Below are 27753 nucleotides of genomic sequence, written 5' to 3'. Positions count from 1 at the left end.
ACAACTACGCTTTAAGCGCAAGACAACTACGCTCATTTCGTATCATTGTCGCGCCCGCGCGCTGCGCGCCTCAAGTGTTCAGTCGACGGACAGCGAGTGGGTCTGTGTACAGGGAAATTACGATGCCACAGATGTGCTGTTCCTGGCTGTGGACAAACAACATCTGTGAATACGCTGCGAAAGATCCAGTCGTCAGGGAAAAATGGATGCACTTTATTTTTTGCGGACGTCTCTCAGTCACGGCAGTGTTAGTTTAAGCGTTTGTTCTGAAGGATGACTGTTTTGAGAACAAATCCCAAAATGATGCTGGCTTTGCCAGAAAACTGTTGCTCAAAGATAAGTCCGTGTCGACTATTCTGGCCTCAACAACGACGACGCAAACTGTAAGTAATGTATTTAAAACTTTAAACTACTTTTTAAATACGCTGAATCCGCAATGTTCTGGCTGGGGGCGTTAATAATTGATGCATAGGCACTGACGTTAGCCAATCATAACAGTGGGCGTTAACATGGAACTCTTAAAGGGGAAACACCCCCAAAACAGACTGTTTGACTCTGAGGATGAGAAACAGGGTGGGAAAAGGTCATAAATCACTACATTTTAAAAGTTTTTTGTAAAAAAAACTATAGTAATACTATAATTGCACCTAAGGGAACATAATAATAAAATAAAAAAACCCATGTCATGACCCCTTTAAGTTCTGCTCCAGCGGGCGTACGTTAGTTCTCAACTGCCTGTATCCACTTTTATGTCCTTAACACTCGTTTTTGGGGGTCGACAGCTAATAAAAACTTATTTCTGAGTTTTTTAGCTTGTTTGCTGTACACCTTGTCACACAGCAGCTTTTAGGCATTTTTCTGTCTTTAGTTAGAAGCAAGAAATGACAAGGAGGCAGCCTCTCGCAATGCAAAGTCAATGGAGACGGTTGGATTGCCCCCCCCCCCCCCCCGGTGGGGGCGTGGCCTAAATACGCTCTGTCTCTATGTAAGGTGGGAGGAGTTGGATCTGGATCTAACTCCTCCCCCTGGATTTCGCAGTGAGGACCATCTCACATTGTTTGTGCTATTATAGATGACTGTGAGTGCCATATTATTAAATAGAAATAAAAACATAAATGTGCAATATAGCTATGTATATCAGCATATACATCAGTAAATATTTTTGAAAGAAGTCTCTTATGCTAACCAAGGCTGTATTTATTTGACAGTAATATTATGAAATAAAATTACATTTTCAAATAATTGTTTTCTATTTGAATATATTTGAAAAGAAATGTATTCCTGTGATGGCAAAGCTGAATTTTCAGCATCATTCATTACTTTATGGGCCCTATTTTAACGATCTGAAACGCAAGTGTCAAAGCGCAAAGCGCAAGTAACTTTGTGGGCACTGTTGCTATTTTCCCGGCGGGAAAAACGACTCTTGCGCCCGACGCAAATCTAAAAGGGGTTGGTCTGAAGTAGCTTCATTATTCATAGGTGTGGTTTGGGCGTAACGTGAAATAAACCAATCAGAGCGTCCTCTCACATTCCCTTTAAGAGCCGGCGCGCTTGTTCCATGGCGGATTGCTATTATAACGGCGGATTTGCCAGCGCACGCCAGGAGCAGTTCACAGCCGAGGAGACCGATGTTCTCGTCAGGACCGTAAAACACAGAGAAGTGACATTGGGGATGATGGGAGAAACCCACCCAAATTAGCTTCGGTTAAACAGGCGTATAATTTGGGTAAATGTGTAGCCTAATCTAGATTTTTTATTTTTTTTTATCTAGATAGATCTTTGTCACATCTTCACGGACACAACAATGATTTCCCTCGTGTGTTAATATTTTTCCTTGTAATAATGTATGATTTGCAAAAATGAAAACTGCTGCGTCTGTTTATAATTATTAGAGAATCAAAGTGGATGCGCGTTAACATTATGGCCAAGCACGCGCCCTTAAAATACCATATCACTAACGCGCAATGCGCCACTGTCTTTAGACTGTTTTTTTCCTGGTCAGTGGCGGAATTGCTTTCTAAAACTGGAAAATAGCACCATGGAAGATTTGCGCCGGAACACGCCTCCTCTTTTCGCTGAACCGCCCCCGCGAGCGCAAGTTCATTCCCTAATTTACCGACGTGCGTCTGTGGAGGGAAAAGTCCGCTGTGCGCGGGTGCAAAATAGGAATGATACATGCGTCGGTGTTCAAAGTCAATTGCGCTGGGTGCAAGATAGGGCCCCAAGTCTTCAGTGTCACATGATCCTTCAGAAATCATTCTTATATGATAATTTGATGATCAAGAAACATAATTTCTTATATACATTTTGTTAATAAAGACATTTATACTGCTTAATATTTTCGTGAAACCCGTGATATATATTTTTCAGGATTCTTCAATGAATCAAAGGTTCAAAAGAACAGCATTTATTTTAAATAATATATCTTTTTTTAAACAATGGAAAAGTCTTAACTGTCACTTTTGATTAATGTAATGCCTTCTTGCTAAATAAAGTATTATTATTTTTATTTTTTTAAATCTTAGTGACCCCAAACTTGTAGTGTTTGTCAGTATTTTTTGTCAGTAATAAAAATAAACAATGGAATTTGTCAATTAATACATACTTATTTAAATAAATAAATCAATATCCAATGGAAACATTTGTGCATTTATTTTTTGACACTCCATGATTTATTTATTGACACATTTTGTGATTATATTTATTAATCTTCTGATATTGTGCGTTCATATATACAGTATGTGCGAGCCTATATACGTTTCACCCACATTATCGATTGAGGTTTTTTATATTATTGCAAGAAAATGTAGTACGCTTACTTTTTCTGATATTTTCGCCACATATCATATTCAGATTACTGTTGCTGCTAGTTAATTTCCCAAATATGTCGTTCTGTGTGGCATCATGCACTGCTTCCACAGGTACACATACAAGCACACAATCTCACACAGTGAACAAAGGTGACACACTTTTCCTGGAGGTCATTTAATTTTTCACAATTTGTGTCTGTGTGAACCCACGCCTACCTCTTTTTCTATTTACTGTTGCTGTTCGCACTCATTTTCCACACAGTACACAATAGTTACACATAGTTAGTGCTGAAACAGGCCCATATCTGTGTCCCAAAGGGTGTCATCATTACTGTCGCTGATTTCTCTGTATCTCTTCATTGGTTTTCCAGGTAAGCATCCCGCTGTCCAAACGCCAACTGGAAGCAAGAACATCTGCTCCCTGTGGAGCCTACAGGATACATGAACCGTGCAGAGGGTTTGATGGCATCAAACATTCACACTTCCCCTCAAGGGACAGCAGTGGGTTTCTGAGAGCTGGCTCTTTAAGATGAACTTCTGAGAAAACCCACCAACCAGCAAATTACGGTGGTTACAGATTCAGTTATCGTGAGCCGAGGTGAGGAACATGACGCCATTCATATGATAATGTCTTTCATCTATCTGTTTATATGCTCTTGAATTTAATTGACATTTTATGTCAAATTTGGTTTAAAAAAAATCTATTGACAATTCAGTCTAAAAGGTCGTCATTATGTAACATACGTACCATGTGAAATAAGGATGATTGGACGCTTAGTACATGCAATCGGTAGAGTTCAACTCAAATGAAACACCTGGGCCATTAATTAGGCCTATATTTGAGTTCATTACAAAAAAAATGTGTTCTAAGACCCTTGTGGCTCTTTTTAAAGACCCCATGAAATGGTTTAACGAAGTTAATTTATTTTATGGTTTGACATTTTGAAGCAAGATTTTGACAGGCTTTCAGAATTTTAATGTGAACAATATTTTTTAACGTGTCCTCACATATTTTTTGTAATTAATTTAGGAAAATTGTGTCGCTGGAAAATTTAACGTTTTCATAAAATCAAATGAAAAGTAACAGAGCAAGTGCAGATCTACGTCGTCAAACATCGCAATATTAGATTGTCACGCATTTTAATATGGTTGTCACACTTAGCAGCATGAAAAAATAAACTTTCGTTTAAATTATGAATGGGTTATATACAGAAACCGAACAAAGAGCACCGCCTTTATAATCAATGAAGCTAATATCATTTCAGTTCAGTTCAACTAACTGGCAGAGTGAAAACTCCCATTATAATAAAAAATAAATCTGTCTATACTGCACATTGCACAATTAATCTCTTTTTTACAACATCTTTATACTTTGAAGGTTATAACAAAATGATTCAAGAGCGTGCAAGGCTCACGCTGAACAAAGTGTTGTGTACTGAGCGGATTCTGATTAACTTAAACGCCTCTGATTGGCCATTGCTTTTACGTGCTCAACAAACATGCCTGTGATTGGTTACAATGCTTAACGCTGCAAAAGCACGTTGTAAATAGAAACCTTTGATGTTCTTCACAGAGCGCTCACACAAATACGCACAAAAGCATTTGAAAGCAGCGCTTATCAGTGGGTATCAGATTGACTCGGTACTGTAGAAAGACTGGTACCGTTATATTTTTAAATTTTAAGTGTCGACTTGGTGAAGTTCTGGTACTTTTGACAACACTTATTTAGATAAGATCAGATTAGATTAGCTTCAAAGCTAACAGACAATGAGTAAAGGCCTCTAGTTTTGATTTCATAAGATCTTTAAAGTCGCAATGAAATGGAAGTAGCGACAGATCTTTTCTTCCATAATGTTACATAGCCTACATCTATGTATAACAGATTATCGAGGGGAAAAAAGAAAGTCGGGGAAAAAGTGGAGGCAGATGAGTGTGTTTAAGTAGACTAAATTATTGAAGTCCTGCAAGTCCTGCATACGTCACCAGAGACGTTCGTTTTCACCGGAAGGTCCAGTTATGACATTTAGACAATTTTAGATTGACTGCCAAACATATCGAGGAGGAACCATCTAAAAGCAGGCTATTCTTTCTTCTCTCTCTTTCGGCTTTTCTGCCTGTGAGCCATCACATCAGTTGCAGACCAAGTCTTGTGGTTTAGATCAAACAGATGTTCCCTGTCCTCAGTCAAGTCAGCTGCTCACACTGAACTCCAAAGAGGCATTTTTAATTATAGCATCTTCCTAATTATAGCTGTCAATCATGTTCTGCATGCACCATGTTATTAAAATGGGGATTGCACCAGTAATGCACCATGAATGGATTTCAGCAAAAAGAAGTTTAGCTTTCTCTGAAGATTAGCCGCAGATTAGCCTTCTTTGAAGTATTTCTGGCTTCAGGTGCAGATTTTTAATCATGATAAATGCAAAAAAAAAAACGAAGTGAACAATACACACCTTACACGTACAATTTGAACTGCTATGTTATGTGTTGTTTTCTTCTATCATGTGTACAACACCCCTATTTATTGCTCTTTAACCTGTTCATAGTGATTTTTAGCTTGAGTGGGCGTAAAAGTATATCCTATTTTAGGATTTTAATATAATTGCATGTCTTTCAGCTTAACAAATATGAGGGGAAAACCTTCACCTTCACTTTCTTATCACTCCCACTAGTGTGACTAGTGTTGTCTGCTCTCGAATATGATTCACGCATTAAGCTAAATAAATATAACATTTTCCAGGAAATCATTAAATAAGACCTCTTTATGTTGACATAATGCTGAAACCACTAGACAATTAAAAATGAGACGGAAAAATAGCTTGTTCCGATTTTAAGTGCAAAGTCTGTTAAATTAGTGGGCACAGTTTTGTTTAGCACGCAAGTAGACCGTATTTCATGATCTATTTTTATTTTACATTTCAAAAAATAACTGTTTTATATTTTATTTGATCTGTGTTTTTTTTTCTTTCATGTAAGGAAATTTAAATGTCTCATGATATGATAGTATCAATACCATGGTTCTTTGACGTATACCATGGTACTGAGAGATTACCACATATATGTACCATGGTATTTACATGGTACTCCAAACAACGGTGAATGCGGAGAAGAGTAAAAGCATCAGTTGCACTAGATCACAGCAGATAGCGGGATGTATGGAGCGAGTAGATAGACAGATAGAGGAGTGGGTGTTTTATTGGAGGCCGAGAGTGAACTGAATGAGTCAGTCATTGAGTATGAAGTGCAGTCAGTTATCAACTCTCCATTCACAAGCTGCCCTGCGCTGCCCTGTTTCCATTAGTGCCTCTGTGGAGCTCATAACCCTCAGCCGTTCACGGTCACTATCTATGCATATGTCGATATGTTATGTAGTTTCATAATTGCTCTCAGGACAGGAGTGACATATCAATCATCATATCTCTGGCAAATCTTTCAGTCTGATTTTAGCCTACTACTGTAGAGCATGTGACATTAAAGATCTAAAGAGAATGGGCATTGCTACGGTATTCTGAAGAGTTGTACCATCAGTACGAATGTGTTAAACTACAATCCAATCAGTAATGTAATGTATGGTTTATGTTTTAGCAGTATCATTGCCATAATTTGTAATGAAAATTGTGTAATTATGCACAAATGTTAAATGTAAGGAAAGCTTAACATTTAATAAAAGTCTTAAAAAAAGAATTGAAAATGTAAATATTTACAAACAATATTTTAAATAAATGGTAGAATATACACTACCATTCAAGATTTTTTTTTTACTTTTTTGAAAGTCTCTAATGCTTTTATTTGATCAGAAATACAGTAAGAACAGTAATATTGTGAAATATTATTACAATTTATAATAAGTGTATATTTTGATATATTTTAAAATGTTATTTATTTCTGTGACGCATAGCTGAATTTTCAGCATCATTACTCCAGTCTTTAGTGTCACATGATCATTCAGAAACCATTCTAATATGCTAATTTGCTGCTTAAGAAACATTTATTATTATTATTATCAATGAAACATTTGTGCTGCTTAATATTTTTGTGGAAACTGTGATATGTATATATATATATATAAGGCTGGATTTACCGATGTAAAAAAAAAAGTTTTTCTTTTTTGTCAGTGTTTGTGAAAGTTTCATTTGCAGTGTATTTATCATTGACATAATAACTGCTGGTCAAATAACACCCTTTTTGCGCTGCACCGGGACATTCACACCGCAGGTCTTCACAGTTGTGATTTTATGGTTCTTAATTGTCAATGCGGTGCTGTCTGAATTGAACAGATTACAGTCTGGTGTGACCCACTAGGGCCACCAGCACTGACTGTGTTCCTTCGAGGCGGTGAGAAGTAAACAGTGACAACATTAGTTTCTCATTACCCACATACATGCTGTTCTGAGGAGACTTTCACTGGATCAATGAGCCATTACAAATCCAAATAGGCTTTTTATCGCAAACCGCTAATCCTAGTTTCCATTTCATAAAGGATGTTTAGACGGTCCTGTGAAACATTCATGCAGACATCACCTGTATATGAAGCAAAAAGGTTACAAAAATGATACTAAATTATATTAAATGGCTTTATAGCTCTTTCAGGTTTTCTCAATTCACCAAATCAATCGATCAATTCTTTCTTCTCCAAGGCATCTAGACTAAGCAAACTGTCATTGTTCACCCCATATTAACCATCAAGAAATGAATCACAGCTTCACCAGCAATTAGAGGAATATTTCATTTTATATACTTAGCCCTCATATCATGCCAAACATGTACTCATCACTTTCATCTACAAAACATAAAAGCACAGACCCAAACTTAAGTAAATTCCAGTCAAATCTGCCTTCTTAAATCTTATTTGCACTTTCAAATTCAAACTTTGCACCATAGGCGATCCTAGACCTACTTAGGCTTCGGTCCTTTAAAAAAAATCTGATTATGTAATCTATTTGACGTTTGCTGAAAGCAGCGGCTGCAGTAAGACACTCGAGGTTATTCCCCTTCTGAACGTGCAACCAAATGCACCACCGTTACTAATACACATCTACTGACAAATGACATTTTTAATTGGTTCATTAAAAAAGTGTCAGTCGAGCAAGACTTCAACTTGCAACTCACACTCGCAAGAAATAATAATGCTCTGAACCACAACATTTCGAATGAGCCATAGGCTTCAAATTTAAAGCATTAAATCCTAGAAGACATGCAAGAACCAATAGCATTTTGGCATTAACAACACATATATATATATATATATATATTACACATTATCTAATTTATTAATATAAACATTGTTATTTTTATTATTATTATATCAGACAATTTTTTGAATATATATCAAACAAATAATATTATAATAATATTATTAGTTATCAGCATCATAATAATAATAATACTGTTTTTTGTATATTTTTTAATATTTGGACTTTATTATTATTACTATACTGTTTCATATAAAATATATTAATATAATACTATTTGTTATTAATCATAATAATAATTGTATTATGTTTTATATTATATATGTGCACATGACACAATATGAGATGTGAGAACTAGTAAAGGGAAAGATTTTTAGCAAATAATTAATTCATGTTTGGCCTATTTTAGCACACAAAATATCATATGCAACTTTTTTTATGGTAGGCCTACTTTAATAGTGCTTTTGGACACTTTTTGGAGCTCAATAGCCCCTAAACACGGTATTTTGTCAACGTATGAAAAAAGAGCAACCTGGACATTTTCTCAGAAGAGAGAAACAAAAAATCATATAGGTTTGGAATGGCATAAGGGTGCGTAAATTATGACATAATTGTATACAAACAGCTAGGAAGTAAAATGGAGGGTAGCAAGAACATCATGTGTCGCTTTGCTCGGACATCTATGACAGTAATTTGTCCACAACTGTGAATTACTTTCAAAACTCAAAGTCCCTGAGGCCAGGCACAAAAATAGTCAACCCCTGTCTTTCTCCCTTTGGTGAAAAAAATGAAATGTTTACAGAGCGCTCGACATATTCTCCAGTGGTGCATCCCTCCTTTCCAACAGCAAAACCCAACAGACAGAGAGCATAGACCATCAGGCACACACACATTCAGCAAGGGCGGTCAGTCACTCCTGAAAATACATCAAACTAAATGGAACCCTGGAGCATTTAAAATTCCAAATACTGAGAGAGCCTGTCAAGAATACAGAGGAACAAAAGAGTGAAAAACACAGACCCAATTTTTTTGGGTGAGAGTTAAATAAATATTAGCATACAGGGTGATATATGTTCTTAATGCTGACTCTACCCATGCAAACCTTTGAAGCCAACGCCTCAGATAAAAGCAATGTGTGCAATTGCACTTTACACAACTTGAGCTCTCTCATCTGCTCATTTCATATATTACTCTTAATTTGAATGCCAGTTTTCAGAGCACAACCAAACCAAACCCAACTCTCGGAGGCCATGAAACTACTTCATCTTTGCTGTAAAACATCTATGAAAAACATTAAGGACGTTTAGCATTGGTCAGCTGGGGGAAAATAAACTGACTAAGCCTATCTGCAGTTGTTTTCCCTTCACAGAAGAAAAAAAGGCATCCAGTGCTTGAGCTCATTTTCTCATCATGCTCATCCGTTTAATTTAAGGATAACTGAGTGGTACGCATGATTTATTTATTTATATAATCTCGTCCCCTGTGGATTCATCGAATGGGTAGTGGGTCAGATTTATGAAGAGGTTTTCTGCAAGCATTTGAGGGATGCACCAAAAAGACTACTCAGTAGTGATCAAACGGATGGCAGTGTAAACTAAGGGTTCATTACGCAGTAGTTTTGGTTAACAATGCTTGAAATCTTTGATGGCGAATTGCACATCCACAGAATGACATCGGAGGTGCGTTTGTCTTATTTTAATTAAGAGAATCATACATCCATAGATAAATAAATAAATACATAAAAATTAATAAATTAGGTATATCTAAAACATATACCATGAGTACCAAATGTCTGAGAACAAATTCAGGGGGTTAAAAATTATATGTAGCTACTGTATAAAAGATTATAATAAGGTCCAAAGCTCGGAGACTATCCTGTGAGAAAATGCTTGAACTTAAAAATATTTGTACACTACTGTTAAAAAGTTTGGAGTATAGATTTTGTATGTTTTAAAAAAAAGAAGTCTCTAATGCTAGCAAGACTGCATTTATTTGATAAAAAAATACAGTAAACAGTAATATTGTGAAATATGATTACAATTGACCTGTTTTCTATTTTTAAATATTTAAAAATATAATTTATTTATGTGATGGCAAAGCTGAATTTTCAGCATCATTACTCACATGCTCTTACAGAAATTGCTGATTTGCTGCTCGGATTATTAGCAATAAACAGATGTGCTGTATAATGTTTTTGTGGAAACAGTGATATTTTTTTCCCCAGGATTCTTTGATGAATAGAAAGTTCAAAAGAACAGCATTTATTTGAACAGAAATCTTGTAATATTATAAATGTCTTTAATAAATGTAATGCATATTTGCTGAATAAAAGTATTAATTAAAAGTACCGTATAAACTTAGTGTTAAGGCTTGTTTTCACAGACAGGGTTTAGATTAAGCCAGGATTAGGCCTTAGTTCAATTAGGACACTTACGTAACTTTAATAATCATGCCTTAGAAAAAAAAAAAAAACATTATGTTGTGCATCTTGAGACAAAACAATGGGTTATTTTAAGATATGTCAGTGCAAGTTGCTTTCAATTAAAACAGTTAAAACAGCTCAAACATACTTTTCAGTCTGGGACTATCTTAAGCCTTGTCTGTGAAATCGGTTTAAAGTATAAACTTACTGACCCCAAACTTTTGTATGGTGCAGTGCCTGAAATACCATGATAATACTATGGATTTTATTTTTACATGGTGCCCAACAAACTTACTAAAGAAAATGCCAGCTGCAAATATTAAAACATATGCCAATTGAATATGTGTTTGTACACTTTCACATATCGTGTTTTTAACTTCTCGGCATTGGGAAACCTCCAACTGATGGTCAGTCACACTCGCTCACCTGCTGCCAGCTGCATCCACCCGCAGATCTTATACACAGTGGCTGTGCTGCAGAAGAAGAAGAGAGCGAAGCAGCCAATGCAGGAGAGGACCAGCACCATGGACATCCCAATGAAGAAAGACGCCGCTTTGAAGGCGCCAGACGGGATGGAGCCAAACTCTGTGAAGCTCCCGTGGCAAGTCAGGTCCCGGGAGATTCCGTTTCCTATGCAGAAGTGAAAGAGGCCGAAGTAGCCGGCCTGTGGCGTGTCCATGCCGTCCCCGATCCAGTAGGGCTGAACGAAACATACCACGTTGACGATGGCGAAGAGGATGGTGAAGATGGCCCACAGGACTCCGATGGCACGAGAGTTCCTGACGTAGGTGGTCTGGTAGATCTTGGCTGCCTCCGTGGCTGGGAGCATCGCTGCAGGTGTCCCAGGGATCATAGATGGATTCAGTACTTTATGGATTCGACCTGGTGTAGGTTCACACTGTATTTATTCTGGATTCAGTTCTGAGGATTAATTCTAGTCCGATCTGGATTGAATCTAGATTTAGGTTTTTATCTGGATTCAGTTTGGATTCAGGCCTAGATTGGATTTAGGTCCTGTCTACATTCAGTCCGGATTTAGGTTTTAGATCCTTTCTGGATTGAGACTGGTTCAATTCCTATCTGGATTCAGTCCAGATTTAGGCTCTATCTGGACTCAGATCCACTGTGGTTTCGACCTGCACTTAGATTCAGCCTGGATTCAGCTCCTATCTGGATTGAGTCCAGATTTAGTTCCTTTATGGATTCAGATTCTATCTGGATTGACACCGGATTCAGATCCTGTCTGGATTGAGTCCAGATTTAGCTCCTTTATGGATTCAGATTCTATCTGGATTGACACCGGATTCAGATCCTGTCTGGATTGAGTCCAGATTTAGCTCCTTTATGGATTCAGATTCTATCTGGATTGACACCGGATTCAAATCCTGTCTGGATTGAGTCCAGATTTAGTTCCTTTATGGATTCAGATTCTATTGGATTGACACCGGATTCAGATCCTGTCTGGATTGCGGCTGGATTCTGGAATGAATCCAGATTCAGGTCATTTATGGATTCAATCCGGACTCAGTCCTCTTTAGACGTTGCTTGGGGTGCCACCTAAACTCAAGTACAGAACAGCTCACAGATGTCGCGACAGACTAAGCAGTTTTGGTGCCAGATGCCACAGTGATTCGTTCAGCGTGGATGTGGCAGTCTGTCCGTGACTCCAATGATGTTCTCTTCCAGCTCTCCTCTCATTCAGTCTCTATGCATCTGCATCATTCAGCCAACAGATCTCATTAAGGTGAATAATCACACTTGGGACGGCAAAAATAATGACTAAACTCATATGAAGACACAGCTCATATGAAGAAGACGCATTCCAGTGCATCAGAGATAATATTCCCAACGCAAATGTCAGTATGAATACTTAATGATGACCCGAATAAATAAATAATAGCCTACTTAGATGGTTTGCGAATAATCAAACAATCAAGAGATTGAAGACATTTAGATATACTAAAATATATATTTATACAAACAATAATCTACCTTACACAGTCCAAATGGTTGTCTCCATGAGGCTATTACAAGATATGAAGCGGATTTCCGTGATAAATCTTGCTGTGCGTTTGATGTTGCGTTTAAGAGAAATAACGGATGTTCAGATGACGACACTTGCACTGCATCATATTTTGCGTGTCCATTCTTCTCAGATTTACACGCACAGACAGTTGCAGTAACGTTACGCAAATATCGCTTTCCTCTCGGTTACTGGCTTAACGGCGTACCACTGCTCCATCCGATTTAATCCTGAGCGCACATCTCAGAGCAATAAAACACATTACAGCTGACCACAGTGATGTCGCGTGAGTGAATAAACGCTGGGATGAGAATCATGCCGAGCGTGTAGATCTCAATGAGACGCGCTCGCGGTGCTGATGGAGAGGGCTCGAGCGAACAGCGCAGATTTCTTCTGGCACACCCGAATATTCCAATAGAGTCTGCGTCTGTCTGTCACTCTCCCGTCCGCATAGCAGATAGAGAGAAGAGACGCTGGCTATAAATTATCCAAAATTATGTCTACCCTGCGTTTTGACTTTGACGCTGATGAGTATATAGGTCCTCAATTTTAAACGTTAAAAAAAATTCAGTTCAAGAGCGTTAGGATTTAAAACGCTAAGAGAACTACAAATCCCACACCCGTTCCGGAAGTGACGCACACATTTTTAACGTCGACTAGTGAACCGCGCGGGGAAACTGATGTGAAGTTTATCCTGCAGGAAAGGAGCTCTGTGTCTTAAAAACTGAACAATAAAACCTATATTTTCTCATTAAAACATCTGCTCCTGTAATAGGTATTTATTTAACTTGTTTTGACTAGTTTCTTTTGGAAAGTGTCGTATTTTTACGCTTTGCTACTTTGAACACGTGTAAATATTATCACGCAGAATGTGTTCTTCTTGTAGTTTTAGTTATTATTGGTTTATATATGCATCAAATTAACAGCTGTGCGCCGAGTCTCTGTCCTTTTCAGTGTTTTTCGCCGTTAGGGCTGCGTTTAAGATTTAAGTTTAAAGACCCGTGCGTTCTGCGCCTATACGTTAATGCTTCTGTTTTTGCACGCAAACATAGTCCTGTAAAATACTAAACACTACCGCATATGTTTAACATTACTAATACAGCTGTTGTATTATAACCAGAGGATGTCTGTGACGCTGCAGTGTCCTGGTTACCCTGAGGACACACTGCGGTCTCTGGCTGACAGACTGCCCTGCAGGGAGACACAGCTGAGGTCCCTGCTGTCACTCATGGGACAGGTGAGTCAAATACCTATACAAGAGATTGATACAAACTGCTCTTTTTTTAAAAGCACACATATACTATATAGTGCATTTCTTTTGGCTTTGCCAATATTCTGGGTTATTGTGGAAATATTTTTCCCTATTTGTTATTGAGAACATTGACAAAGATTATTATTTTGTTAAAAACAGTTTTTACATGGCTATATTGTTTTTTGATATTTGCTGCTCAAGAAACATTTCTGATTATTATCCATGTTGAAAACAGTTATGTGATGAATAGAAAGTTTAAAAGAACAGCATTTGCCTGAAATTGAAAGCTTTTGTAACATTATTTAGAGTATTGTAACAATATACACTACCGTTCAAAAGTTTGGGGTCAGTAAAAATAAAAATTAAAAATTGGAAAAAAAATTATACTTTTATTCGGCAAGGATTCATTAAATTGATCATAGGTGACAGTAAAGACATTTATAATCTTACAAAAGATTTCTATTTCAGATAAATGCTTATTTTGAACTTTCTATTCATCAATGAATCCTGAAAAAAAATGGTCCTGTTTTTAAAATGTATAATAATAAGACTGAGCTGAGTTATTGTGCTGCAAATCAGCATATTATAATGATTTCTGAAGGATCATGTGACACTGGAGTAATGATGCTGAAAATTCAGCTTTACCATCACAGGAATAAATTAACATTTTACAATATATTATTTCAATTGTAAAAATGTTTCACAATATTACTGTTTTTGCTGTATTTTGGATCAAATAAATGCAGGTTTGGTGAGCAGAAGAGAAGTATTTTTACTTTTGTATACCATACAGTGTTAATGTGAGCTGTTGTTACTCTGTCTCTTAACAGCCAGATCAATACAGTTATCCTTCAGTCTTCATCTATGGCCACAGAGCAACAGGAAAGAGTCATGTGGTGCTCACCATCATGAAAGATCTGGAGGTAAGATGGTGAAAATGGATTATTTGGAAAGGTCTATTCATATTTTAAAAGTCGTGTAGTGTATTCCAGCCTTTGGAAGTGATTGCAGTAGTGAATGAAAATCTGGGTTTGTTGAAGGTTCCAGCTTGAATTCAAGTTTCTTCTTCTTCAGAAGAAGAATTATTCCTATATTAAGTGTATTGCAAGTTGAGTAAAAGTGTTAACTAAATGAGAAATAAGTGAAAGACATTGGGTGTAGTTTTGTGATTGTGTGTGTTTTGTGCAGCTCCCCCATGCTTCAGTGGACTGTGTAGAGTGTGTGTCCGGTGGACTGCTGTTTCATCAGGTGTTGTCTGCCTTTTTCGGGCCAGATGCTGCAGCATTGCTTCCTCGTTGCCCGTCTTTGTCAGATTTTGTGCGCCTGTACAAACAGATGAGCTCCAGCACACCTGCTACACAGACACGCTATATAGTGAGTTTGCATTTCATTTGTCAGCATAATGTATATTGATTTTGTTTATGTTTGCAGATTTGTCAGCATTGTCTGTTTAGAACATTTTAAGTGAAATATTCTTTAAACATATAATTTTTTTGGGGTCGGTGAAGTTATTATATAAATGTGCATTGATGTGTAGCCATGACATGATGCTTCAAGGTTATATAATGTCCCTGTAGATTCTGGACAGAGCCGAACGCATGAGAGATATGGATTTCAGCCTGCTTCCTGCACTTCTGCGCCTACAGGAACTGGTATACACTCTACACTTTAATAATGTTTATTACATTAGTAAGAATAGAGTTACAAGCTCTGCCTTTTATATTGAGGCTTATGTCTTATAAGAGGTATTAGTTGTGTTTTGAATGTTTTGCTTTTATTTACACACATTTTTTTTGTGTCATATTTCTTCATCTGACTTCTGTGTGCAGTCTTTATCGTGCAATAGAGAATATCTAAACTTCTGGCTATTCATCCTTTTTTTCCTCTGTGGCAGGTAAATGATAATGTGACTGTTATCTTGCTCAGCGAAATTGTGTGGGAAAAGTTTCGGCCCAACACCGGCTGCTTTGAACCTTTGCTCTTTCATTTCCCAGACTACAGTAAAGGTAAAGAGGCTACAGGAAGCAAATGTCAGATGATTATGTAATAACAAGCTCTCTTTATTGTTGCTGCACAAGCATACCAGTGTGTTCATGTAAATATGAATGAAGATCAAATTTGTCAGTGGCCCCAGGTTTTATATAACAATGATTATTTCGCTTGTAACGTCACATTTGTGATGAGATTACATTTGCAAGTGCATATTTTGGGCATATTTTGGTCCTCAATCACAAAATCAGAGACTTTCACCTGAGACAAGCTTTAATACCAGGTGCAAACAGGGTCGATGGGATAGTTAATATTTGGATGGATGGATGAAACGTCTCTAAAAACTGTTTTTCTGGTCCCTCAGCGGAGCTTGTGCAGATTCTGTCTTGGGATCATCACCCGTCCTACACACCTGAACTCTACGCTTCCTACATAAACATCCTGCTCGGGGTCTTCTTCTCAGTGTGCAGGGATCTAAGGGAGCTCAGGCACCTGGTGAGATCATACGTGCTAAAAGTACTATAAAAGGAGCAGTTAATATGTAGCAGTTTTAGGGTTAGGGTTAGGGTTAGGGTTAGCTCTAACCCTAACCCATCACGAAAACCGAATAAACTAATTAGTACTAAATTGGTTCATATACATAACATAATTTACATTTTAACAGGCTGTCCTGAATTTCTCCAAGTTTTGTGAACCCCTGGAGAAAGGAGAAGGTAAAATATTTAAATTAATCTGAAATATAAGAAATACATTTTCCATTTAAACACATATTTTTCCTTTACTATTGAACAAAAAGTTGTCTAAGAAAGCTGCTCTTTTCTATACAATGAAAGTGCATGGGGACTGGGCCTGTTAAACTTAAAAAATGTTTTTTTGTCAGTATACAGTGTTTGAAATCATCTTTTTTGTTTCCTTCAGCCAAAGAGAGTGATATTCACAAGTTATGGAAAAACATCGAGCCCCATCTGCACAGAGCCATGCAGACGGTTTACCTCCGAGAGGTGTCCAGGTCTGTTAGTGCTGTGTGATTTCTCACAGTTGAGATTGTGCTTGAGCTGTGTATCATCAGTCAATGAGTGTTTGTGTGTTTGGCTTTACTGCATTCAGCATGCAGTGGGAGCAGCAGCAGATGGACGAGAAGGAGGCCACAACGCTCAGAGGTACACAGACAGACACACACACTCTACATGTTCAGACAGTCATGCCCTCTCAGACCATCTGCTGGCGTTGCACAGAGCTGCAAAAAAATTGGGTTCGGGATAGAGTGCCAAGATTTCTACTTATCTACCCTCTGACAGCACATTAGCTGATGCGCTGCCCTGATGAGTCATTTCACAATGACACGATTTTGGTAGTGTGGGTTTGTTAAAGTTAGCATCAAATGGAGTTGCGATAGTCTTTTCCTTCCTATTGTGAAGCTTATTTGACTGAAAAACGGCTTCTCAAAACAAGGAAAAATTATTTTGTCTATCGGTAATTGATTGGATGGTTGTGGTTGGCTATTGGTTGATCTCATGTGAGTGACAGGTTGTCCTGCCCTCATGCCGGCACATCATCAGAGAAGAGAAGAGAAGAAATGAGCTGCAAAAAAGTTATTTTCATTAAATATTACGAGGGCACGTAAATAAAAAAAGATGTGCAAGGATAAATCATTTATAATAAATACTGCAATTGGCATTAGAATTATTGTTTAACATAATTTTACAAAGAATATTTACTTTGAGTTATGAGAGAATAATGCATTGTTTTGCATTGCACATGCATTACTAAACAAGCATTATTTTTTCACTGAATTTATACCCCCATAATGGGGCATACAAACATTAGAATAAAAAATAAAAGTCATGTTTAAAATTTTTTTTTTATGACATTATATTATTTGTGTCATAAGAAGATGCATTCACAGGCCATCTGGTGGTGTTGCTAATAAGATGTTACTTTATGGTCTTGCCCTTTTTAGGGTTAAATACGTACATTTATTTTAATCTGTTGAATAAAACACACTAAAGCACATGTAAAGTACTTTATTTTAATTTTAACTTTTGTGTTATTCTTTATTACATTTAAGTTAGTTTTCAATAGAAATGAAAGACAATAGAAGTAATTATGAAATAACATATAAAGATGTACTTAAGTCCTACTCTAAAGTTAATTGCATTTAATAAAAATGTAAACTATTAAAGGCACAATATGTAAGATTTTTGGATTAAATATCCAATAAACCACTAGAACAATGTTATATATTTGGTTGACGTACTTACATTATCCCAAATGTTTAAATCCAGAGAAATAAGCGATTTTAACCAGGACACGGACTGTGTCCATGCGTCACCTATCAATGACATCATTCCCGTGTTACCCTCGATTTCTGTTTTTATTTTGCAGAAACCATAGAAACACCAAAGACGCTTTAATAAATTGTGTGTTTTATTAGACAGGTGAGCAACTGGATACATTAATTGACAGAAAACTAATAAATTGTTATACAGCTCAACATAGTTAGTCTTAATGTTTGAATCTCGTTTCCTTGATTTACCGCGAGTACCATGTTTTACCGTGTCTGATATCGATATAGCTCACTGCAGTGTGCAACAAGTGTTTTAAAGTAGCCGCATAGTAGCGAACGCATTCTAACTTTTAACACATACGCATTACCGGAAGAAGCGGTCATCTGTGGCATAATAAAAGCTCCTCTGCTCACGAGTCGTGTGTCACGCTTGTCTCTTGTTAGCAATCGCTCCCGTGGCCTCGTTCCGCTCCAACGGCTTTCAGCACCACCCTGCTTCATACTACAGTAAAGTTAATACATTTTTAATACATTAGCTCATCCGTGAACATGATTTCTGCCCGAGTCCCGTCTGATTCTCTTCCACCGTGATTCCGCAAAGTCACGGCGTCATCAATCTACGCCTTTGTTTTGAATAAGCGACCTCCAGCGGTGAAAATAGCATATTATGCCTTTAATGTTTTCATTCAGTTGTAAATAACATAAAATTGAGTGTCCAAAAACATTACATTCAATTTGTAAATGTATATTAAGTACTCATTTCTTAATTTGTAAACAATCTTTGTTTATAGCAAATGGAATCTGTTTGTCATTTTTAAACTGCTCTTGATTTATTAATCTATCCTTTTGACCAATGGAAATCAATTCCCTTTAATGATATCAGCCAATGAGAAGTCTCTTTCTCCTCCTGTAGGTTTATCAGCACACGCTCACATAGAGCTGCCGTATTACTCCAAGTTTCTGCTGATTGCTGCGTACCTGGCATCCTTTAACCCTGCCCGCACAGATCGACGCTTCTTCCTCAAGGTTTATTATAGCTTTCTGATCCCCTCTTTATTATCTAACAATGACTTTTCAGTCCTAAAGAGATCTTACTGAATCATGAATCATCTGATCATTAAAGAAAGGCTTTCCCCCCCTCCCATCCTTTAGAATCACGGGAAAATAAGAAAGACTAATTTCTTGAAGAAACATGAGAAGGTGAGATGTTTCTCCTGTTGTTTATTGTTCATGACTATTCTATCTGCAGGTTTATTAATGTCATTAATGTCTTTTTTCTCTGATTTTGTCTTTTTTTCTACAGACTAGTAACCATCTGTTGGGACCGAAGCCTTTTCCTCTAGACAGACTGTTGGCCATATTCTACAGTGTGGTTGATAGCAGAGTTGCACCTACAGCCAGTGTCTTCTCACAGGTAATTTCATTGAGCAAATCATAAGGTTTGGCAAATAATTGTGTTTTGGATAATAACAAGCTACGCCATTCATGTCTATTAGCTCAGGCAAGACAATAAGGCAGTTATATGCAATGTGGCAGAAACAGCAAGTCCTGGAATCATGTTAGACACTGGGAGGCAGTGTTTCATCTTTCAGCATGGCTGTATGTAGGGCTCCTACAATCATGAAGAATATCAGGTTTATCCATTTTAAAATGATGGTTTCCAGGCCTTAAAATCTTGAAAATGTTCTATATTTATTTATTTTGTGCTGTAAAATCTTTCATAGGTTAGATATTGCTCTTTGTAAGTGCTTGTGTAGTTTACTACTGTTTTTCAGCTGCCTGTGTGACTCATGCAATGACAACATTTGCATTCTAATAAGTTTCCTATGGGACACAAATTGGTCTTCAAGGTTTTTGGCTGCCCAGAAAGCTGAATAACCTGAACTTGAACTTCAGTCAAATATTATGACATTTTTGTTAAATAAATATTATCATTCAAAGATAATATATAAAGTCATGATACTATATAGAAATAATACAGTTGTTTTGCTTTCTGTTTTACAGATTTCGTCTCTAGTTACTCTGCAGCTTCTCTCTCAGGTGGGGCATGATGACCAGCTGGACTCACCCAAATACAAATGTGCCGTTTCTCTGGACTTCATTCTTGCAATCTCCAGGTATGTGGGTGTGAGATGGATAGACCTTTTGACCTTGGATTGTAACATCCGTCTCTGGTGATCCGATCACAAGTGGTCAGGCAAGATTGATCACTGTTTAGACCTTGCATGTCCTGTGACTGCTTGTGATCAGATTTCGAGTGGAGGATGTACAGTATTATTTTGTGACAGCATAACTGCCTATGTCAATGTGTTGACCATGTTGACCTTTCACAGAACTGCACTTGTATTTGGTTCTTTTGACCATCTTATTTCATAAAATGGATGTTAATTCCAGGTGTAAACAGGGTCTTTGATTGGGTTTACTAACCTTTATCTGCTCATCTAATAGTTTGGTTTTGTGTTAGCTTGTTGACTGTTTGTGTCTTCTTCATCCTAGAACTGTAAGCTTCGATGTGGTGAGGTATCTGTATGACTTCCTGTGAGCCTGCTGCAGTGGATATGAAGCATGCATCTGATCAGGCAAAGTCACTTGGGATTACTTGAATGGACTGCAGGATGAATAAATGATGTTACGGCAACTTCCTGCATTTATTAGTCCAATCAGAAAATACTCCGTTTAAAGAAGAGGCCTTATCCCTCCAAGGGAAATTGGGTTTGGTGTGTTAATGTGTGACACAACTTAAAATTGCTCTAATAAAACTGTATATTTTGTTATAATAACGGGTCCAAATTAATTTTCATACACCACCTACCGTTCAAAAGTTTGGTTCGATAAGCTTTAAAAAAATATTTTCTTTTAAAGTTATGCTCACTAAGGCTGCATTTATTTGATCAAAAACCCAGTATAAGCAATTTAAAAAATGTCATTCTTGTGTAATTTCTGCAGTTCAAAAAACAGCATTTATTTTAAATGGAAATCTTTTGTAACATTATAAATGTCTGTATTGTCACATTTGATCAATTTAATGCGTCCTTGCTGATTTTTTTATTATTTTGCTGTAAGATAAGTTGGTTTGGTACATAATGTGTGTTTTTCAAAAAGGAAGTGCCCTTTTGTGTGCTCTATTCAAAATACATTACACTAAGAGCCAATGGCAGGTACAAGCTCTACTACTAATTGATTGTACCAAATAATAATTAATTTATATGTATCAGGCTTTATTCCCATCTGCTGATGTTCATGTGATGTTTTTGCTTCATGGAGACTGGCATAACATCTCTCCCAGGATTCATGGTACTACCACAGTTGCACACAACCCTTCAACCACGTTTAAATGATCGATGCATCTATATTACAAATATGTCTTGTGTTATTTGGATCCTTTGTAGAAGAGTAGCTCAGCTCAGAGGACTGACCTCCTTATCCTTTTGCAACAAGATGGCAAAGCTGGCATGAATACCAATCACCCTCTCCGACGTACGCAAACAACCCAGAATGACGACCAAATGAGGATCTGGGAGAAAGGAACTGTGGGTGCAGTGGAGTGTAAGTGAAGTGATTGATTGAAATGTAGGCTTTTAGTATTATGGTCTGTCAGTTTAGCTTTAGAGAGGTAGCTGATGCTGCATCTGACTCACGAGGTCTCTATGGTAATAGATTGCGGTTGTCATAGAAACTGAGGGTCCACGGTTAAAAAGGTTCCAAATGTGACTCATGCGTTTTCACAAGCTGACGTAGTCTGGATAGAAGACGGGGGTTGAGACACAAAGGGCAAAGGGTCATTGTGGTGTCAGCAATTAACTAATTCATGCATGAACTTGCACCTCATGTGTCAGTTATTATGTCTTTAATGTACAAATGGAAGCACAAGCAGTACATTAACAAGCTTACGGTAGGTCCTGTAGTCCTACAACAGAAGGCACCTTCATAATGTCTATACCAATGCAGAACAAGCCATGTCCATTCTTATACACCGGCAGAAACTAAAATATGCAAGCTTTAAATATAGTGTGCATGTATCTTTTAAAAAAGTAAACATTCCTGACATGACAGTTTGACACGCAGCATAATACTTCATCTAGATCTATTTTAACAAACGTTTTCTTGAATATTTCAAATTCAAATAATATGAGGTCATTTATTCTTGACCTTTTATTGACTTGAGACACTAAATCACATTTAAAATGCTCTAAAATACTTTAAAAATGGCATAAAAAGATACATTTATTAAAAACGGTGACTCTTTACAATACCAAAAATATACACCTTCCCTTGAACATTCATACAAAATTTTAACTTTAAAGTGGACATACAGTTTTGTTCAAAAAGATTGGGGTCAGTAATATATTTTATTTTACAGGAATGCATCATTTTATTGAGCAAGGACACATTAAGTTGATCAAATTTGAAGACATACATTTACATAATTGCAAAATATTTTGGTTTCTAATAAATGCTGTTCTTTTGAACTTTCTTAAAACAATTGGGAAAACAATGCATCAGTTTCCACAATAAATAAATAAATGTGTCCTTCGTGAGCATAAGATACTTCTTTCAAAGACGTCAGGCCCACAAAATCTTACCGACCACAAACTTTTGAATTCATGTATTTGTCAACTACCACTTATATAAGTCAAATATATATATATATATGTCTTTCTCTGAGGCATCTAATACAATAACTATATAAATATATTATTAAAAAAAGGATTTTTCTGCTAATAATAAAGTAATAAGAAAATAAAGCCCTCTAAATGGACATCCACTTCATACTGATTATTTTCCCATGAAGCCACTTTCTAGCAAGAATGCTGTTTTTGGGAAACAGTCAGTATATTAGATGTGGGAGGTCCCACACCAATTTAATCTCTTGGCCCTTTCACTCAGTCTCTGTTTGAAATGATTGTGTTTTTAGAATTAGACAGTGGAGGTGAAGTTTGATAAGTGAAGGTTGCTCTTGTTTTCTGAAGACTGTAAGTGACGTATATGAATGTGGACAGTCGCTTATACGCTGTGTCTCCGGTTATGGATCATGGCCACTATGTGCGAGAGGTCTAAACTCTTCATCATCACCTCCATAAAGTCTTCATCACTGCGTGCCCCTGCCACAAACTCCTCCAGTGAAAGCTCCCCTGATGAATGGAGAAAAGTTCACAATCATGCCATTTTAAAGACTGAATTTCTCTCTTAAAGGAACACTCCGACTTTTTGGGACTTTAGCTTATTCACCGTATCGTTCAGAGTGTGACCTTGTTATTTGTACACGCTGTGACTATACAAATCACAACATGTTAATAGGAAAATGTTGGTGTTATTTTGTCACTTATTGGGAGCAGTATGCTAGCTGGAGCCGTTTACCTCCAGTCTTTGTGCTAAGCTAGGCTAGCGGTGGGTGCGTCAGACAGAGTTACGGCACGCACGGAGATGAAAAGGTTATGTATGGACTTATCTAACTCTGGGGGATACGGTGAATAAGCTAAAGTCCCAAAAAGTCTGCGTGTTCCTTTAATATCGGAAGCGTATCATTTCAGTGTGAGAGTTCATTGCACTCACCATCTCCATTGATGTCGATCCTATCAAACACTCGGTTTGTGAAGTCCTCAGCGCTCACTTCCTGTGACTCACTTCCGTTGATGGCGCGGATGGCCTAACGTAAAAGAAACCAATTTTTATGAAGAGTACTTTCATTTATTTTTATTTTCATAGCCGTCTAGTGCAGTTTTACTATTATCGTTTCTACCTTTATGATATTCAGGAGCTCGTGTCTGTCTATGCAGCCGTTGCCGTCAACATCATAAAGTCTGAAATACCAGCGCAGTTTGTGCTCCATCTTTCCTCTCATAACAAGACTGAGAGCAGCCACATACTCAATGAAGTCTATATAACCATCCTGCAAAAGAAATGAACATTTTATGAACACTTCTAATGCATATATGAAACGGGAGATTTCTGTAATAGTAAACTAATAAACTGACAGTGCTTTAAATACTTATACATTTATATATTTATCATTAATAAATCAATTGTTTTAACTAATTGAATATTGCTTGTTCCACGGCTAGCCGTATTTTATCATTTTAATACCTTTTAACTGAATAAATATAATTGTTTTCTCAAAGAACAGATTTATGCAGATTCTAAGCAATTTGAATAAATGCATTTTGAAATTATATAAAAAAAATAAAAAAATGCAAATAGTTGAACTATGCCATGATTTTTTTGAGTGCAGAAATCTTACCAGTTTTAAATACCGGTATGTATGACTGACAAATATGCATTACATTAAGTGTATTCATTTATGTTAAAACTGTAATGGATAGAAATTTGAAATGCAATTTAAATAGATCTTAAATATAGGTCTAAATATGTTTTATTGCATGCTACATTGTGAATGACGTAATACTCTTTAAACATACTGTGTATAATGTCTGATCTGGTTGGTTTGCTTCATTGCTTTATTCAATGATTATGTTAAATAGCTATGCAGGAAATTGATAAAGTACATTAAGGCCTGGTTTCACAGACAGGGCTTAGATTAAGCCAGGATTAGGCCGTAGTTCAAATAGGGCATTTAAGTAGCTTTTATAAACGTGTCTTCGAAAAGAAAACATTATTGTTGAGCATCTTGAGACAAAACAATGGCATTGACATATCCCAGATATGCATTTTAGTCTGAGACTAGCTTAAGCCTTGTCTGTGAAACTTTTGAGATCTATCCACCAATCAGCATCCACATCTATCCGTTTTATAAAGTCAATTATACAATGTTTATATTAGGTATGTGTTCCTCCACATTAATCTTTAATGAATCCTAAAGCAACTGGATGCGCTTTGTTCTCTTCTTGTATGCTTGCACATATTTAGATGATGGAGGTGATGAGGATCATGATTAGGATGATGAGGGTGCCCTCTGGAGGATTACTGCCAATTCCAAGGTCTGCGTCTGAGAGACGGACACAGCCACATGTCGCAGACATAATCCTCAGGTCAACACACTTTCCTCAAAATATCACCTCTCTAGGGCAGTGTTAGGGAGAAGGTCACGGGCAATGTAGGACTTGAGGTTTGTTAATGTGGAGATATGTTGAATAGACATGCTTTAACTGGCATTAGTAGTCTATAAAAGCCTGGAAGTTAAACCTTTTTTTCAATAAGGTTTCATTAGTTAACTTTAATTTGAACATTTACTAATACATTATTAAAATCTAATGTATTTGTTAACATTAGTTAATGCACTGTGAACTAACATGAACAATTGGGTTTTAATTAACTAACATTAACAAAGATTAATAAATACAGTTACAAATGTTAGTTAGTTCATGTTAGTTAATACATTAACTAGTGATAACAAATTAGCCCCTATTTTAAAGTATTACCAAATGTATCTAATTTCCTAGATACAATTTCTGTAGTCTTTGATATTAAATATCAGGAAATAAAAAATATTTATTAAATAAATATAAAGAAACTATAATGCAGGCACTCAATTATCTGCAATTTGTGCCACTTAATTACAATCACGTATGAAATGTGTAATTGATAATTGGATAAACATTATTTAATATTTTTAAACATGAGATATTCATTAAAATGATCATTGTCGAACATAATAGCATACATTTTAACAGTTTATGATAGAGAATAAAGATAAAATGTAAGTTTTTTTTGTGGTATTTTGTCATTACCAAGTGGTTGATTTCATTTTTAATTAGTCTTTTGCTTGATCTATTATTGATTTCTCTCCGAGCGACGAGGGAGGCACAATCATACAGTGAAGGACAGAGATTTAGCTTGATGCGTATTGACATAAACTCACATTTAATGGCATACTCATTCAAATCCATAATTAAGCTGTATATTGGGATCTTGTGAATCTTGTATACAATGCTCATATCAAGATATGAAAAGCAATACTATCATGAGGCTTAACAGTTTTAGTGCCAACAATCCCATTGGGACCCAACTATGAGAACATGTTTTGACTTGGAAAAAACTAGTTGTTACGGCACGTGAATGGGATCGGATTCTATAATACAATCTCTAATCCAAATGTTAATCTCATAGATAAGCTCATTATTCATTGTATTAATATGAGTCACTATAAATAAAAGCTGACATGAGGTGCCAAATATAGCGCTATAAATATAGATCCAGACAACACAGTATATGATCCGAGCTTTGCTCTGATCGGACTCAACAAATAGAAAACTCACGTGTGCTGACTTTCTGGACAGTGATTGATATATATATATATATATATACACACACTACCGTTCAAAAGGTTTTTTTATGTTTTTGAAAAGTCTTTTATACTCACCAAGGATTAATTTATGTGGTAATAAATATATAATGAACAGTAATATTGTGAAATTTATTATTATAAATATATAACGTGTTTTATGTTAATATGTTTTAAAATGTAGTTTATTCCTGATGGCAAAGCTGAATTTTCAGCGTCATTACTCCAGTCTTCAGTGTCACATGATCCTTCAGAAATCATAATATGCTTATTTGGTGCTCAAGAAACAATTTGCATTATTATCAATGTTGAAAACAGTTGTGCTGCTTAATATCTGTGTGGAAACCGTGATATATTGGATATAAGTTCAACAACATTTATTTGAAATAGAACAATGTAACAATGCATATGTCTTTACTGTCAATTTTTATAAATGTTATGCATCTCGCTGAAACAAATCTAACTTTTGAACGGTAGTGTGTATATATATATACACACACGGTAGTGTATATATCTATACGGTAGTGTATATATATACACACATGCACACACACACACACTGTTCTGACTGCTATTGAAAGAAATATAAATAATTTCTCCTGAAAAAAAGATGGGAATCAGCAGAAATCCATCTGGCATGATCTTAGCAAACATAGTTTCTGATCCTTCTGATGTAACAGAATGCAATGAGCCTCAAAACGTGCATATAGCCAACCTTTTAATAAAAACAGATACTTCAAATACTGCAGCTGTGCTGAAGCTGTCTCTGAAAGAACTATTGGCAGAAAGTTTTCAAAGGCATCCGTCGCAAATTTGACTATCCACTCTGTTACTTTAAATCTTGTGTTCTTGTCTTTCACTCACCTTGTTCATGTCAAACGTGCGGAACATCTGCTCGATGTAGGCATTGGCCTCTGGATCCAGACCTCTGAGCCCGAAGAACTGTTTGAACTCATGCAGCGTGAGCTGACCAGATGGACACTCAGTCATGAACTTCTTATACCACAGATGCATTTCAACGGCCTGCAGGTCGTCCACGGTGCTGCCCGTTGAATTCCCCATCGCTAGACTGAGAACGGATTGTTGTGGAGAGCTGGACTGGCGCTACTCTGCAGGACGCCCAACCGGTCTGCTGTGCAGGCGAGCGTTTCGCTTCTCACAGACACACGACGCTGGGACCTAAGAAAGAGGTGAGCACCCTCAGGAGGCTTTTGTACCAGCCTGGGATCAGACACACCCCACCAACTCCATCTTATTGATATTAACTTTGACTAATCCAGCTCACTGTGTATGTGAGGCTTAAGGATGACCATGGCTGGGATGACCATTGGTAATTGCATGTGAGATTGGGGACATGCTGACAAACTATCCCATGTGACGGCCTGTGAACAGATGCAACTGCATCAGCATTTCTGGACTTCTAATGAAAAGACAACTGACGTGAAAGTGTGTTATGCAAGTTTCCAAATTTATTTTCAATGATATCGTCAAATGATCATATATATATATAGAAATGCACATTAATACCATGTAACAATT

The 27753-nt window shown here is 36.8% G+C and overlaps 3 protein-coding genes and 1 long non-coding RNA gene across 7 annotated transcripts in view; 2 read left to right on the top strand and 2 right to left on the bottom strand.

Annotated features, from left to right (window-relative positions):
- The window catches only part of lhfpl3 (LHFPL tetraspan subfamily member 3), a 42722-nt gene extending 29677 nt beyond the window's left edge, over positions 1-13045 (bottom strand). The window contains exon 1 of the mRNA XM_079622434.1: positions 10851-13045. Within this exon, the coding sequence (XP_079478560.1) occupies positions 10851-11277 (427 nt within the window). The 5' untranslated portion in view covers positions 11278-13045. The remainder of the gene's footprint in view (positions 1-10850) is intronic.
- The window catches only part of orc5 (origin recognition complex, subunit 5), a 47166-nt gene extending 26172 nt beyond the window's left edge, over positions 1-20994 (top strand). For 3 of the 4 annotated variants that reach the window (XM_079622431.1, XM_079622432.1, XM_079622433.1), the window contains 15 exons: positions 3182-3408; positions 13568-13684; positions 14530-14622; positions 14888-15073; positions 15277-15351; positions 15594-15705; positions 16053-16183; positions 16353-16401; positions 16607-16697; positions 16796-16848; positions 18889-19001; positions 19128-19175; positions 19279-19389; positions 19980-20092; positions 20472-20990. In XM_079622431.1, coding sequence (XP_079478557.1) covers positions 13571-13684; positions 14530-14622; positions 14888-15073; positions 15277-15351; positions 15594-15705; positions 16053-16183; positions 16353-16401; positions 16607-16697; positions 16796-16848; positions 18889-19001; positions 19128-19175; positions 19279-19389; positions 19980-20092; positions 20472-20517 — 1335 coding nt within the window. In that variant the 5' untranslated portion in view covers positions 3182-3408; positions 13568-13570 and the 3' untranslated portion in view covers positions 20518-20990. Of the gene's footprint in view, positions 1-3181; positions 3409-13028; positions 13223-13567; positions 13685-14529; positions 14623-14887; positions 15074-15276; positions 15352-15593; positions 15706-16052; positions 16184-16352; positions 16402-16606; positions 16698-16795; positions 16849-18888; positions 19002-19127; positions 19176-19278; positions 19390-19979; positions 20093-20471 lie in introns of those variants that run through there. The other variant, XM_079622430.1, reaches the window with a different exon arrangement.
- A 136-nt stretch (positions 20995-21130) lies between these two features.
- Positions 21131-24976, top strand: LOC307003706. The gene is made up of 3 exons (XR_013798789.1): positions 21131-21269; positions 21365-21521; positions 24840-24976. It is a non-coding gene; the product is annotated as an uncharacterized lncRNA (long non-coding RNA).
- guca1aa (guanylate cyclase activator 1Aa) lies at positions 21806-27562 on the bottom strand. Its single transcript, XM_079622435.1, has 4 exons — positions 27079-27562; positions 23716-23865; positions 23529-23622; positions 21806-23107 (listed from the first exon to the last, which is right to left on the bottom strand). The coding sequence occupies exons 1-4, from the start codon at positions 27274-27276 to the stop codon at positions 22980-22982; spliced, it is 570 nt and encodes a 189-aa protein (XP_079478561.1). The 5' UTR covers positions 27277-27562; the 3' UTR covers positions 21806-22979.
- Between the last annotated feature and the right edge of the window lie 191 nt (positions 27563-27753).

This window comes from Phoxinus phoxinus (assembly GCF_949152265.1).
Source record: "Phoxinus phoxinus genome assembly, chromosome: 9".
NCBI lineage: Eukaryota > Metazoa > Chordata > Actinopteri > Cypriniformes > Leuciscidae > Phoxinus > Phoxinus phoxinus.
Note: the sequence above shows the minus strand (reverse complement) of the source record. Positions and strands in the feature narration are given on the sequence as shown.